General features: G+C 44.8%; 1 protein-coding gene across 1 annotated transcript; it reads right to left on the bottom strand.

Annotated features, from left to right (window-relative positions):
* Window positions 1–3,646: 3,646 nt before the first annotated feature.
* trib2 (tribbles pseudokinase 2) lies at window positions 3,647–11,154 on the bottom strand. Its single transcript, XM_031866296.1, has 3 exons — window positions 9,726–11,154; window positions 7,992–8,284; window positions 3,647–5,849 (listed from the first exon to the last, which is right to left on the bottom strand). The coding sequence occupies exons 1-3, from the start codon at window positions 9,993–9,995 to the stop codon at window positions 5,375–5,377; spliced, it is 1,038 nt and encodes a 345-aa protein (XP_031722156.1). The 5' UTR covers window positions 9,996–11,154; the 3' UTR covers window positions 3,647–5,374.
* Window positions 11,155–11,877: the final 723 nt, after the last annotated feature.

The following is an 11,877-nucleotide window of genomic DNA, read 5'->3' as shown; positions in this document are numbered from 1 at the left end:
TTGTGAAAAACTCAACTGCAATGAATTTTGTCCAGAAATCATGACCAAGATATTCCACAGACCTTGTTGTGAGCGACTATAGTTGAAGGAAAATAGTTCCTGCATTACTCACAACAAGGTCTTTCAATAGTTTTTCAAATTAATTTTATTTTGGCACTTTGAGCACCAAAAGCCAAGTGCCATCTAGTCCCATTATATTGGAGAGACATCTCTATAGCTATAGTCTCCAAAAATAGGCAATTTACACTGAAATAATCGAGATTGATAACGAGCACTGTGAGGAAAAAATAATATTTTTAATTTGGGGCTTGAAGTGTCCCTTTTAAAAAGCTCATATAGCCTTGAGGTTGAATTAGCATCTTCATATGAGTGTCACATGTTTAGGTTAATCTTCAACTATTGAAGAGCAAACGCTGGAGTTGCTACAGCACCGTAGTGGGTCCAAGCAGGTGACTGTGTAGAGAACAGTCTGCCTATTCAACACATATAAATGTACTGCAACCTCAAATGACATGTAGGGAAATGACTGCAGGGAATATCCTACATTTTTGCTTTCATTCCCTTTCATCAACGTTGACACTATTCGGTCTATCTATCTGCGACATGGAGAGATAGTATCATGAATATCTTCCATTTATCAGAGAAACTAGCCCACAGCACTTCCTCCCTAAATCTGTTATCTCATACTCATTAATCTCCTCAGAGATTGGATTGCAAAAGAAGATTACGGCAACAGCAGGATTTACCAGAGTTCGGGGGGGGGGGGGTCACTGCATTTCGTTTTTGGACCCAGTGGCTCCACCATGACTTACTTTTTAAAGTAAGACAAAAAGTTAAGCTTCCATTTAGTGTTAATGGAGCACCTGCAGTCTGTGTGTTGGTTTGTCTCTTTGACAGTGAGCTGAGGACATTAGATGAACACATTAAAGTGCCAAAAAGGCCAAAATGAGCTCATGATTTCAAGGGTTCTCCCCCCTTAACTAAACAGCTACTGCTCTGTCCTGGCGAGACAACAAGCTGCAAACACACATCAATTACTTTGCTCAAACAAGACCAGCATGTGAGATGCTATTACTGTGTTTTCCAAGTCTTGGGAGAAGTTTGTGAATGTTAACAGCTTTCACCGTCAGCTTGACAGATTGTGGAAATGCACTGCGCTGAATGTGTAAACAGGAGATGAATCATTGCTGTCAACAAGGCTATACAAGCAAGCTGTGTGGGGAAATGTGGCTGGTCTACAGTTCTGGTCTTGCCTTGCACCTTTAAATATCTATCGTTGAAACCAGTGCTGACTTTTGTATCAGTCAGGTTTGCCCTCAGGAGTGTTGTTTGCACTGTGAAGCAGCAAAGCCTTGTTGTGTACTCGGCAGAAGCTCTCTAATTAGTCAAAGTCTTAATTGCATGGTAGAGAGATCGAAACTGCTTATAACTAATTCAAAAGCAAGTCCGCGATCGCAGCCAAACGCAATGAAGATACATAGCTTGAACACACATGAACGGTTGCCTCAAATGAACCACGCGTGCGTGCCAAAATTGTACGTTAGAAATCACTGTTCATGTTTGAAACATGCAAAACACATGATACGCTTATAAAATATAATGTCTTATTGTAGCTTTAACTCCCCAACAGTATGGTAGGTAGTTATATTTAGCTCCACCTCAACCAGTAACAATATTTAGAAGACTTACACATTTAGTTATAACACTTTCTAATGAGTCACCCATTATAAAGGCCTTTAAGCCAGCAATCTATAACTCTGTTGTTTATATGATCACTTAAGGCCTTAAAGGGGCACTCCACCAGTTTTACACGACAAGTTCAGTTTACTTGTCATGCAGAGTCTTACTCAGCCTGTGAAAACGGTAGCATCATGTCCTCTGTGGTTCAAGAGGGAGCTTTCCCAAAAAATAAGCCTGAAGATGTCATCCAGGACCCAGCTTGACCCATATTAAGCACTAAAAGATTGGGTATCTCGGCCTTCTGTTGCTTTGCCCAAACCCGACCCGCCAGATGGTTTGTTACACAGAACCATCTAAGAAGTCTTCATTGGAAACTGTTTGGAAAAAGGCGGGCACTTTCAAGGAAATACGTTGCAGCGGATTGGATTAACCATCTTTCAATCAAACTCTTGCCGAAGCCAGTCGGAGCGAAAAGATCTTTTCTATTTAATTTAATTTAATTTAATTTAATTTAATTTAATTTAATTTAATTTAATATATATATATATAATATAGAAACCCTCAAAAGTTTCTAATTATTAATGCAAACATGTTATTAATAAGTGTTTTTAGTAATCATCAAGTCTGCAGTATTTGCAGATAATATTCTGCACTTTTATGTTTTATCATTTTGATTGCAGGACTATTCTTTTGGACTGAGTATTTATCTGAGTATGTATCTCTACTCTTGTTACTTTCACCACTCACGCCACTAGAGGTCAGGCTGGTATTCAGTCGCTCAGGTATTTGCAGGATACCAAGATGTGCTGTGGTTATAAACTGCGGGGTAAACATTTGAATACACAGTGATCTATCCATGCATTTCACATTTGATTACAAGGAAACTGGGAACTTTTTCTGATGTAGCTGCCTGGAATGTGATTGGCTTAGAAGGCCCACGGTACCTCACCTGTGAAATCACTTTCAGTCTTCAATAACGTCTGTCAGCTCAGAGGAATCAGCTGGAAGAGCATGAGAATGTATAAGCAACACAAAGATCGTCAAAACAGAGTAACAGCAGGTGTTGCTGAGCAGCGACACGTCACTTATAAAATTGTCATTGGGTGCCAAAGGATGTTGATTCATCCCTTAAACATGGAGACAGACCAGTTGGGCTATGACAGCAGCTGCCTGCGTTGTCTGACAGATATAACCTTAATCAGGATTAGTTTGCATGACAGGTGGAGGAAGTCTGGGCTGACACACACACACACAACAACAGACACACACAGATGTTGGACTACACACACGTCCTAGCACTGTGTGAACAAATGTAATCTGAAGTGATTTTTGTCCCTCGAAGACAGGATGAGGTCAGCAGAGTATGTTGGCGTACCGAACAGAAAAATGAAAGACTGTAGTTCAAGGGTCTCTCCCGAGAGAGCCACCGGGAAAATGACTGGAATAAAGAGCTCTCTCCTCGTGCGTGCAATCACTTAGAAGAAGTGGGGCTGACAGGGCTGTTCAGGTTGGAGCAAAAGCCCCCCCGTTCATTTGAAATCCATTGAAGGTGATTGCAATCTCGTGATGAACTGGAAAGTGCTTTCGTTAGGGCACACTAGGCTGGGAGTGCACTGGAAGTTATTTTTGATATATGGATGTATGAAATGGACTGCAGAACCCCAGAGCTGGAATCACTTAGACAGCCGTCTCTCGTCTTCATGTCAAATATCAAAGAAAAGGAGTCCTTTGATAAGAAATCAGAACGTATTCATGGATTATTCCATTTTGATGTCTCTTTAGATTTGAATTTTATAATCCTATTAATATTTGTGATGTGACCAATGTAACGCTGCGATTTCATGAAAAATGTTGGAGCAAACCAAGAGATCACTCTTTAGGTGACGATGTACAGTATGACGAGGTGTAACGCTGCGTGTTGCTTTCATTCTTTGTGCCGATCGTGGAAAAGAAAAACAGAGTCAAATAGCAGTTCACAATTTATTTACTGAATAAATTTGGACAAAACACCAGAATCTGTTACGATACAATCAGAACATCTGAGGCAGATATCCCACCATGCACCACCACCCCCCCCCCCCTCCATGAAACAAAAGGACTAAACAATAGCACCAAATCAGCACCAACTTAAATAAAAGGTAGCTCAGTCTACAAAAACAAAAAAAGCAAGTTTTATTTATTGAAAAGCAACTCAGAAAAGTAGCAAATTGAGAAATGTCATGTTTTTTTTTTTTCTAAACTTTTCTTAAAAAACAAGCACCCTCCCCCCACCCCTCCCCCCCTGCTAGGCAGGCTATAGCATTCATGGGGCACATGCCAATGACTAGATAAAAACACAAATTCAAGTAACATTGAGATACGACAAAACATGTCCACTGGTACCCACTCCGAGCATGACCGTTTCACAGAACCTACGCAGGCAGTAGAAAACCAACATGTCGCAGCAATACTGTCACCGAATATCTCGTATCAAGTTTTTAAAAAAAAGTGAGGGAGACCGGGTGGCGCGGGCTGTCGGGGGGAGGCACCGGAATACTGGCTTTGAAGATGTTGTGTATTCCAAAACTTCAGACATTTTCGTCTTCGAGTCTGTCCTGTGTCAAGATATTGCCTACATCATACATGAAAAAGGAATCTCTGAATAAAGAAAAACCCTGCAATGTAGTTTTAAATATATATATTTATTTATATATATATAATATATATATAGCTGTTACAATTTAAATAAACGTTACCTTCTCGTCCCTACAACTGAATGAATGAATTTAAATAAGAGGAAGCTAATTTTTAATAGGTGGAATTGTCCATTCGTCCAACACATCAAGTGCATGATGCCATGTTTGGAGGCTTACCGAAAAAAAACAAGAAACACTGTTCACGGTTGAGGTTTTGGGAGTGATATTAAAGCAGCAGTCGCAACACTGTGGAATAGCTTAAAAACAAAAAAAGACAGAATAATGTTTAATATAAGGGTGGTGAATGACGTGTGGTGAAAGCTGAAAACGAGGCTGTCAAGGAGTTAAGTTGAGAGAAAATAATGAGACAAATGGGATGACAAAACAAAAACTTAACCATGAAACAAAGACGACGCCAAACCATGTAGATGATGAGAAAAAGCCTAAGCTGCTCCATTTATTACCCAATGGTCCCAGGTCAGGGATGATCAGCGTGTTGTATTAACAATAGGACTTGGGGTTGTGATTCCTGACCCTGGATCTGTGGTTTAAATTGACACCACCTAAAGCTAAAACTAAATCTGTAAGAAAAGGTGTGGTGTTGCACTGTGTCAGTTCGATTTCAATTGTTCTCCTTGGTTTCCTGTGTTCTTTTGTCCCTTCATGCTTTCCATAGTGTCAAAAATGGTGAATGTGTCTACTTTTATGCACACCACATTAAACCAAACAGATCCCCCTCCCCCCCCCAAAAAAAAGAACATTTGCTACATTGTTTGCAACTTGCATGTCTGGCGGCAACATCCCGAGCGGGAGCTGCACCGCCAGGTGACGCATAGATGCCATTTGTCATGCCAGGCTCAAGGTTTTCCATGAAATGGTGGAAAAGGAAACAGGATGGAAACACCTTTATTATGAGACAAATGTTCACCTATTAATCTCTAAACTACTGTTTTCGGCTCTGCTGTGAGCGTGGCGAGCCGACCGTGGCGGAGTCGTCCGATTTTGTGCTTGCTGTTTGCTCAGCTGAAGAACTGCTCCAGCTCCTCCTCCATGTTCACCTCAGGCACCATCTGCTCCTGCTCCCTTTCTCCTCGGCCGTGCGCCACGGCGCCCCCTAGTGCTCCGGAGGAGGCGAACCAGGGGTGGTCCAGGATCTCCCGAGAGGTGAGGCGCTCCGCGGGCTCCCGGCGGAGAATGGAGCGGATCAGGCACTTGGCCTTGGGCGTGAGCGTCTCGGGGATGTTGAAGTGGCCCCTGCGGATTTTGCTGAACAGAGAGCCCGGCTCAACGTCATGGAAAGGGTAGCGGCCCACGAGGATGGTGTAAAGCATGACGCCCAGACTCCACACATCAGCTGCCTTCCCCGAATAGCTGCCGTTGGCGTTGAGGATCTCAGGACTGACATACGCTGGGCAGCCATGTTTGTCTGACAGGGAGTCATCGTGACCGTCCAGGATGTAAGTGTCCTCGAGGCTCTCAAGCTTCACGAGGCTTCTGGAGACACACAAGGGGAACAAAGACACACAATGATGCCGCTTTACAAAACAATGGACACGCAGAATAATCTGTTAATGTGAAAGCTGTTCAATGATAACTGCTATCGCAGTTCCAAGTTTGGATAACAAAAAACTGGAATACAAAAAGACGCTCAAGTGGGGTAATTTGCTGTGATGGGCATCTTAAGTGTTTTAGATCCAACGCTTTTGGATATCAGAGGAAGTAGAGCACATAATGCTCAAGGCTTAAGTTTGACATTTCCTTTCACGGAGATAAAAGCCCAGCCAGAAAGCATTGACGTACGAAGATGCTTTCCAAAAGACCTCCGCAATTCAAAAGAAACACAATTATGGGTGACTGGTCGTCTTAAGTTGCATGCATTGAACTGCTCTCAGATAATCAAGGACCCGACAGTGTGGATCCCCCCCCCCCCCACTTTTCCACCTCCAAATCGCATCCATTTGCATTCTTCTCTAAAACCCCACAACAGCAGCTAGGACACCCTTGAGTGCCGATAATAATGGCTGGTTGTTCAGAAGCGATGTCACTAAAGAATCCGGAGAGGCTCAGGCAAGAAAATGTTCCACGTGCACGGTAAGAGACACTTGTGGGGCGGCGCAAACGCTGCCATCTGCGTGTGAGGTCCACGAGACATGATGCACCAGACAAAGAGCCGGGGTGTGCGACAGGATCTATTGGGAGACACTAGGAAGGAAGGAAGGAAGGAAGGAAGGAAAGGAAACCAAGACGCACTGAAGAATGTGTTCTTTGCCATCTGTGACACGCGCAAACACATTGGAATCAGCCCACTCACTGGTTCATTGTCAGCAGTAGTTATTTGCTGTCATTAATGTGCCGTAGAGCGCTTTCACATAATGAACACAGCAATTGCTGCCTGGATAACAGCTTGTTTGGAGGACATGTGCAAACCTGCAATTACAGTAAAGAGGGCTTAGAAAAAAGAAGCTATATGGCATGCAATGCATGCTGGTCCGATCACGTCTCATGTGCTTGGTGTAGGAGCACAGGGCCTGTTTAAGTAGCCATGTTGATCCACTCCAGGCTCTTTAAACAGGCTGCTGTTTGGTCAAAGGCTAACAGCGGTGTGTGACAAAAGTCATGTCAGGGAGCTAGCGCACGCTGAAGAACTCTGCTCAGGTATCATTTTATGTCTGCCCTCGTTCCCTTCCTTCACTCGAGCCTTTTGTCACACACACACACTTGGGTTCAAGCCAGAGCAGCACATCTGTGTCTCAGTCTCTGAAAACAGTCCACTGAGCCAGAAAGACCGAGAAGGTGCAAGAGGATTCTTGACAGGCCATATAGTAAATATGACCCAATACTGCCCTGCACTATCACTCTTAAAACCCACCAGACATCAATCATTTAATGGAAGAGGGGGGGGGCTCCAGAGCTCATGAGCAGTCTGGTGTGACACTCGAGGTCATTGGACCCGCACTAAATAGGTGAAGCGGCTCAACTTCCCTTTTCCACCATTGGAGCCAAAGTATGACGTCACACTTTGAGCTGGAGGGCATCGATGTGCAGAACTGTCCCCCGAACAAACTTCAGCGTTACAATCGATTGTAAAAGAGTCTGACTCAACATCTATTGAAAATTCAATTTCTAAAAAAAATAAAATTAAAAAAAAAAAAAAAAAAAAGGTGCTCTCAAGTTGCTGTGGCAACAGATGACTGGATTTTATGCAGGTAGTTTTGAGAAGCTGCCACCAGGGGGCAGCAGAGAGCGCTGCTTTCTCCTGCTGATCCCTACAGAAGTGCAGCAGCGGCAGAAGCTCGCCCCAATTGATCGTCCTGTAACTTCTCGGTTCCTTTTGGAAGAAAAACGGCAACGATGCTCCAGAAGTGTGATTCCGTGCGTAACAATCACTGATGCATTCATCATATCCTCTACTAAACCTACAGAAATAGCTCGGCGAGACACAAAGGGCTAATGTTTCCTGTTCTCTGAGTAACATCTGGGTGAGGCGTGCCAGTCTTGTATCGTCTCGGTTTACACTATCCTCTGTGTAAGCCGAGACATAACACAGACAGTACTGACACGGTTACATTATGCACTTACATCACATACAACATGTTCAGATGAAACCAGAGGAATGAGACTGTCTGCAGAACTCACCTGTCCTCATTCTTGAAGACGAACTTCCTCAGTTTGAGGTCGCGGAGGACCAGTCCGTTTTCGTGGCAGTGCGCCACAGCCGAGGCTATCTGATGGAAGAGTCTGGCAGCTTCGTCCTCCCGCAACTTCTTGCAGGTGCGGACGAAGGAGTGCATGTCGCCATAGCTCCTCTCAAAGAACACGTAGGCTCTCGTCTCCCCGAGCAAGATCTCCAGGATTTGGTTAATGTGCTGGTGCTGGCCCAGGGCGAAGTAGGCCGCCAGTGACTCCTGGTATCGGCCGATGTCAAAAACCTGCAATCAGAAGACGGGAAAGCATGAATATTTACAGTCCATTTCTTTAATCCATGGCGACTTAACGCGTTTGTTTGTAGGGCCACGATGTTTGTGACAAATCCCCCTTTCCCACGTTGGAGATTAGATCCAACTGATAGAGCTTCAAATCGTCCTTTTAAATTGGCAACGTACTGCTTCTTGTGATGCCAAACTTGTGTTTACTCTTTTGGCAGAGGGAGTCAGGTTGCACAGAGGCAAAGTGAAAGCATTGTGTTACAGAACGGTATTGTACTGCAGCCAGGGGTAGCAGTGTCTCTTTTGTTTCCATAGTAACCCCCCCCCCCCACACACACACACACACACACACACACTGAGAAGACTCCTCTGCAGGCAGTCAATACAAATACACTCCTACAGCTTCTCCAGCTTCTCCAGGTCTTGAGCTGTGACCTCGGCTTCCAGCTTAGAGGGACTGATCAATCCTGCGTGTGTGTGTGTGTGTGTGTGTGTGTGTGTGTGCCGCATTGAAACCGGTACAAAAGGAGCTGAGGTCAAAAAGCAGTTAGCTCACAGGCAGTTGCCAAAGGCCATTAGTTTGTTATTGCCATGACGAAACATCGCCTCGAGTGAGTCAAAAGGTGCAGGGTTATTGGATACGTCGTGCCTCATGAGTCCAACGGTGCGTGTAACTATCTCTCGATTCATCAAGCCACTTAAGCCTGCTTAAGCTGGAACGTACCTCAGGGACAACCCCGCTGCCCTTATAATCAGTGATATACCACAGTCAATACGGGCTGTGCATGTGGTGAGGAGAGGCCATTAGGTTGTCCTCAACCTTGAGGGAAGAGTGTTTTCTTTTTTTAACGGTCGGAGGGGTCAATGACAACAGCTGGCTGAACTTGTAAAGTTCCCTAGCCCCCTCCCCTCCCCTCTGTGTGTTTTTTCTCTCTGCACAACTGTCCTTTAAAATGTTACGATGGTTGTGCATGTTGGTGCAATAGGACTGCTGCCAAGTATGAAACGGCAAGGGTGAAATAATACAGCATTGCACTACGAGAGAGTGAGCGAGAATAGCACGGAGAGGAGTGCGTGGTTACTCACTCCTTTGTCAATGTTACATCATGCAATCCAAACCCACGCAGCTCGCCCCATTCACTTTTTCCATTAGGCTGCTCTGCCTGCTCTCTATTTACAATTCAAGCAATTATTAAAAAGTGCAGAGGAGTGTGGACTTTGCTGCAATAGCCAATCCATAAAACACCAACTAAGGTTGGCATGTTCAGCACATTTGAAGCAATGTGTAATGAGATAAAGCCATTATAGTTCATGCAATTAATGCAAAAAGGGGTGAGAAATCTGTATTTTGTCCTGAAAATTATATTTTTAAGAAAAAAGGTGGAGAAAACTATTCTTGGAGCATTAAAATAAAAAAGGTAGGATAACCATGTTGCATACTAACCTTACATACGAGCTCTTCCCCGCTGTGCAGGTGGGCGGCTCTGAAAACGTGGTCTCCCTCCAGCGGCTCCAACAAAAGGTAGTCCCCGATGCGGGAGATACAGTGCGAGGAGTCCGGGGTCTCCGGCGGGCTGGGGGACCCGAGGTTGGGGCTGAAGCTCTGGTGCGTCTCTGTAGTCCTCAAGCAAGACAATTCTTCGAAATCGTGCGATTTGTGCCGCGACCTCCCATAACGTGAAATGTTAATTGGATTTGACCTCTGTATGTTCATGAGGAAGAAGTGTGAAAACTCCACAAAATATGGGGCTGAAGGGGGGGGGTTCTTCTTTGATCTCCTCCTCTATTAAGGCACTACTTTTGTTATAAACTCAGTGCAATGTGAAAAAAATTGTCCGCTTTTGTTAGTAAATCTTGAATAAAGTAATACAAATAATTGATTTGACTGCTCCTGGCTGCTGGGGAATGTGGCAGACTGTCAACAGGCAAAGCTGGTTTTCAAACAACAGAAAAAGGCTCTGTAATAATTATTATTCTTGCAGAGTTCAACTGTACAATTGCCCCTCTTTGTTTTCCATTCAAGAGATACGACCGGGCTAAAAATGGCAGAATTGCTGCCCCCCCCCCCCAAAAAAACCCTTCTGTGCAAACCTGCTGCAATTTCTATTAACGTTAGCAGCGCGAGAAGAGGCACGAGACTGAAACAAAGGCTACCCAAAAGTCAGCTTTTACAATGAATGAAGGGGGGGTGCTAAGTTAACCCTGCAGCTGGTTTGCTAGCTTATCTTTACCGGTTAATGGCACGTTTCGTAAAACGGAAACAATTTACAGCTGGCAGGCACAGAAACCAAAAAATTGCACGAGCAAAAATATTTATATATGTATAAAGCAAGTTTTGCAAGCTAAATATAGCTGCTTAATTTAGCCGAAATTTTTTTGACGAGATGGCTAGCAGGTGCAGAGCTAACTAGTTAGCTTACTTGGCTAACTAGTACCAGGTCAGTGCACGGCCTTGTTCCCCGGGATCATATCCACGCACGGCGATTGTCATCTACCACAGCAGGGAGAAAACCCCATCCAGAAAATGCTGAAGCTCTTTGTGTGCGTGCGGAGTCGACGTCCTCTCTCTCGCTCTCTCTCTCTCTCTCTCTCTCTCTCTCGGTCTACCACGGGTTGAAGGAAAAAAAAAAAGTGTCGTCTGTGTTGTACGTGGAGCTGCTGTTAAAAGAAAAAGGAAAGGATAGGGACGGCCGGCCGACTTTCCCAGGCCTATCCCTTGATTCAGCAGGACATCCTCTCTCTCGCTCTCCCGCTGGTGCGCCGCTGTGCTTCTTCTTACGTGGCTGGGAATCTAGTCCATTCAAGTGCGGAGGGGAGGCCAGCCGAGCTGCACACACTGTCACACACACACTGCGCCTGCACAAGAGCGAGAGAGAGAGCTGACGGAAGATGTGTGTGTGAGGGGGGGGGGGCTTTCTGCTGCACACGCGCGCACGGTCACGCACGCACACATACATGAGCGCACGACCGACCCCGCCCCCTTGACGTCACTCCCACATCGAAGCCCCATTGGCCTCCGACCTGAGATATAATATGCAGCGCAGTCATGTGAGAGCCATGTAGTGTGGCTACCCCCCCCCCCCCCCTCCACACAGGAATCTAAAAGCATCGCACGCTGGTAAATTGGATGGGGGGGGGGGGGTGGAGGCAGTGAGTGTATAGCTACTGTACGTGCTGTGCTACAAATGTGTTTCCTCCTGAAATGTCATTCAAGGGAAAGCAAGGGAGATCCCTCTCTCACAGTAGCGCACGGATATGCGCCTTCATACAGTACTGATATGCATTTGCGTCCATATAGTGTTATCTAAATGGAAAACACTGCATGCAGCCAATGTGTCAGACTTGATTTATTTAAATATGAAAATGCAGCACATAACGTTATAAAAGCGTGCTGCTGTTGTGACTCACCTATGTGAACTGTTGCACGGCAAGTGTCAACAAAAACACAAACATGCATAGTGATATGATGAATGTATTAGAAATACAAAAACGCAATAGGAGAATGAAACATGATGGCAAGAGGGGGGAAAAGGGTGACTTTAATCGGTGGTTAATCTTTGTCCTTGAGAAGAAAAAAATGCTTATTATATGGGGTT

Source organism: Anarrhichthys ocellatus, unplaced genomic scaffold (genome assembly GCF_004355925.1).
Source record: "Anarrhichthys ocellatus isolate YVR2014 unplaced genomic scaffold, GSC_Weel_1.0 scaffold34, whole genome shotgun sequence".
Taxonomy (NCBI): Eukaryota; Metazoa; Chordata; class Actinopteri; order Perciformes; family Anarhichadidae; genus Anarrhichthys; species Anarrhichthys ocellatus.
The sequence above is the reverse complement of the archived record's forward strand: the minus strand, read 5'-3'. Positions and strand labels throughout refer to the sequence as shown.

Coding starts and splice junctions, on each gene's coding strand:
- trib2 (XM_031866296.1), bottom strand. CDS start 9,995: ATGAACATACAGAGGTCAAATCCAATTAACATTTCACGTTATGGGAGG. Junction 8,285..9,725: donor GGGAAGAGCTCGTATGTAAG/GTTAGTATGCAA, acceptor TTCTGATTGCAG/GTTTTTGACATCGGCCGATA. Junction 5,850..7,991: donor GTCTTCAAGAATGAGGACAG/GTGAGTTCTGCA, acceptor GTGTGTCTCCAG/AAGCCTCGTGAAGCTTGAGA.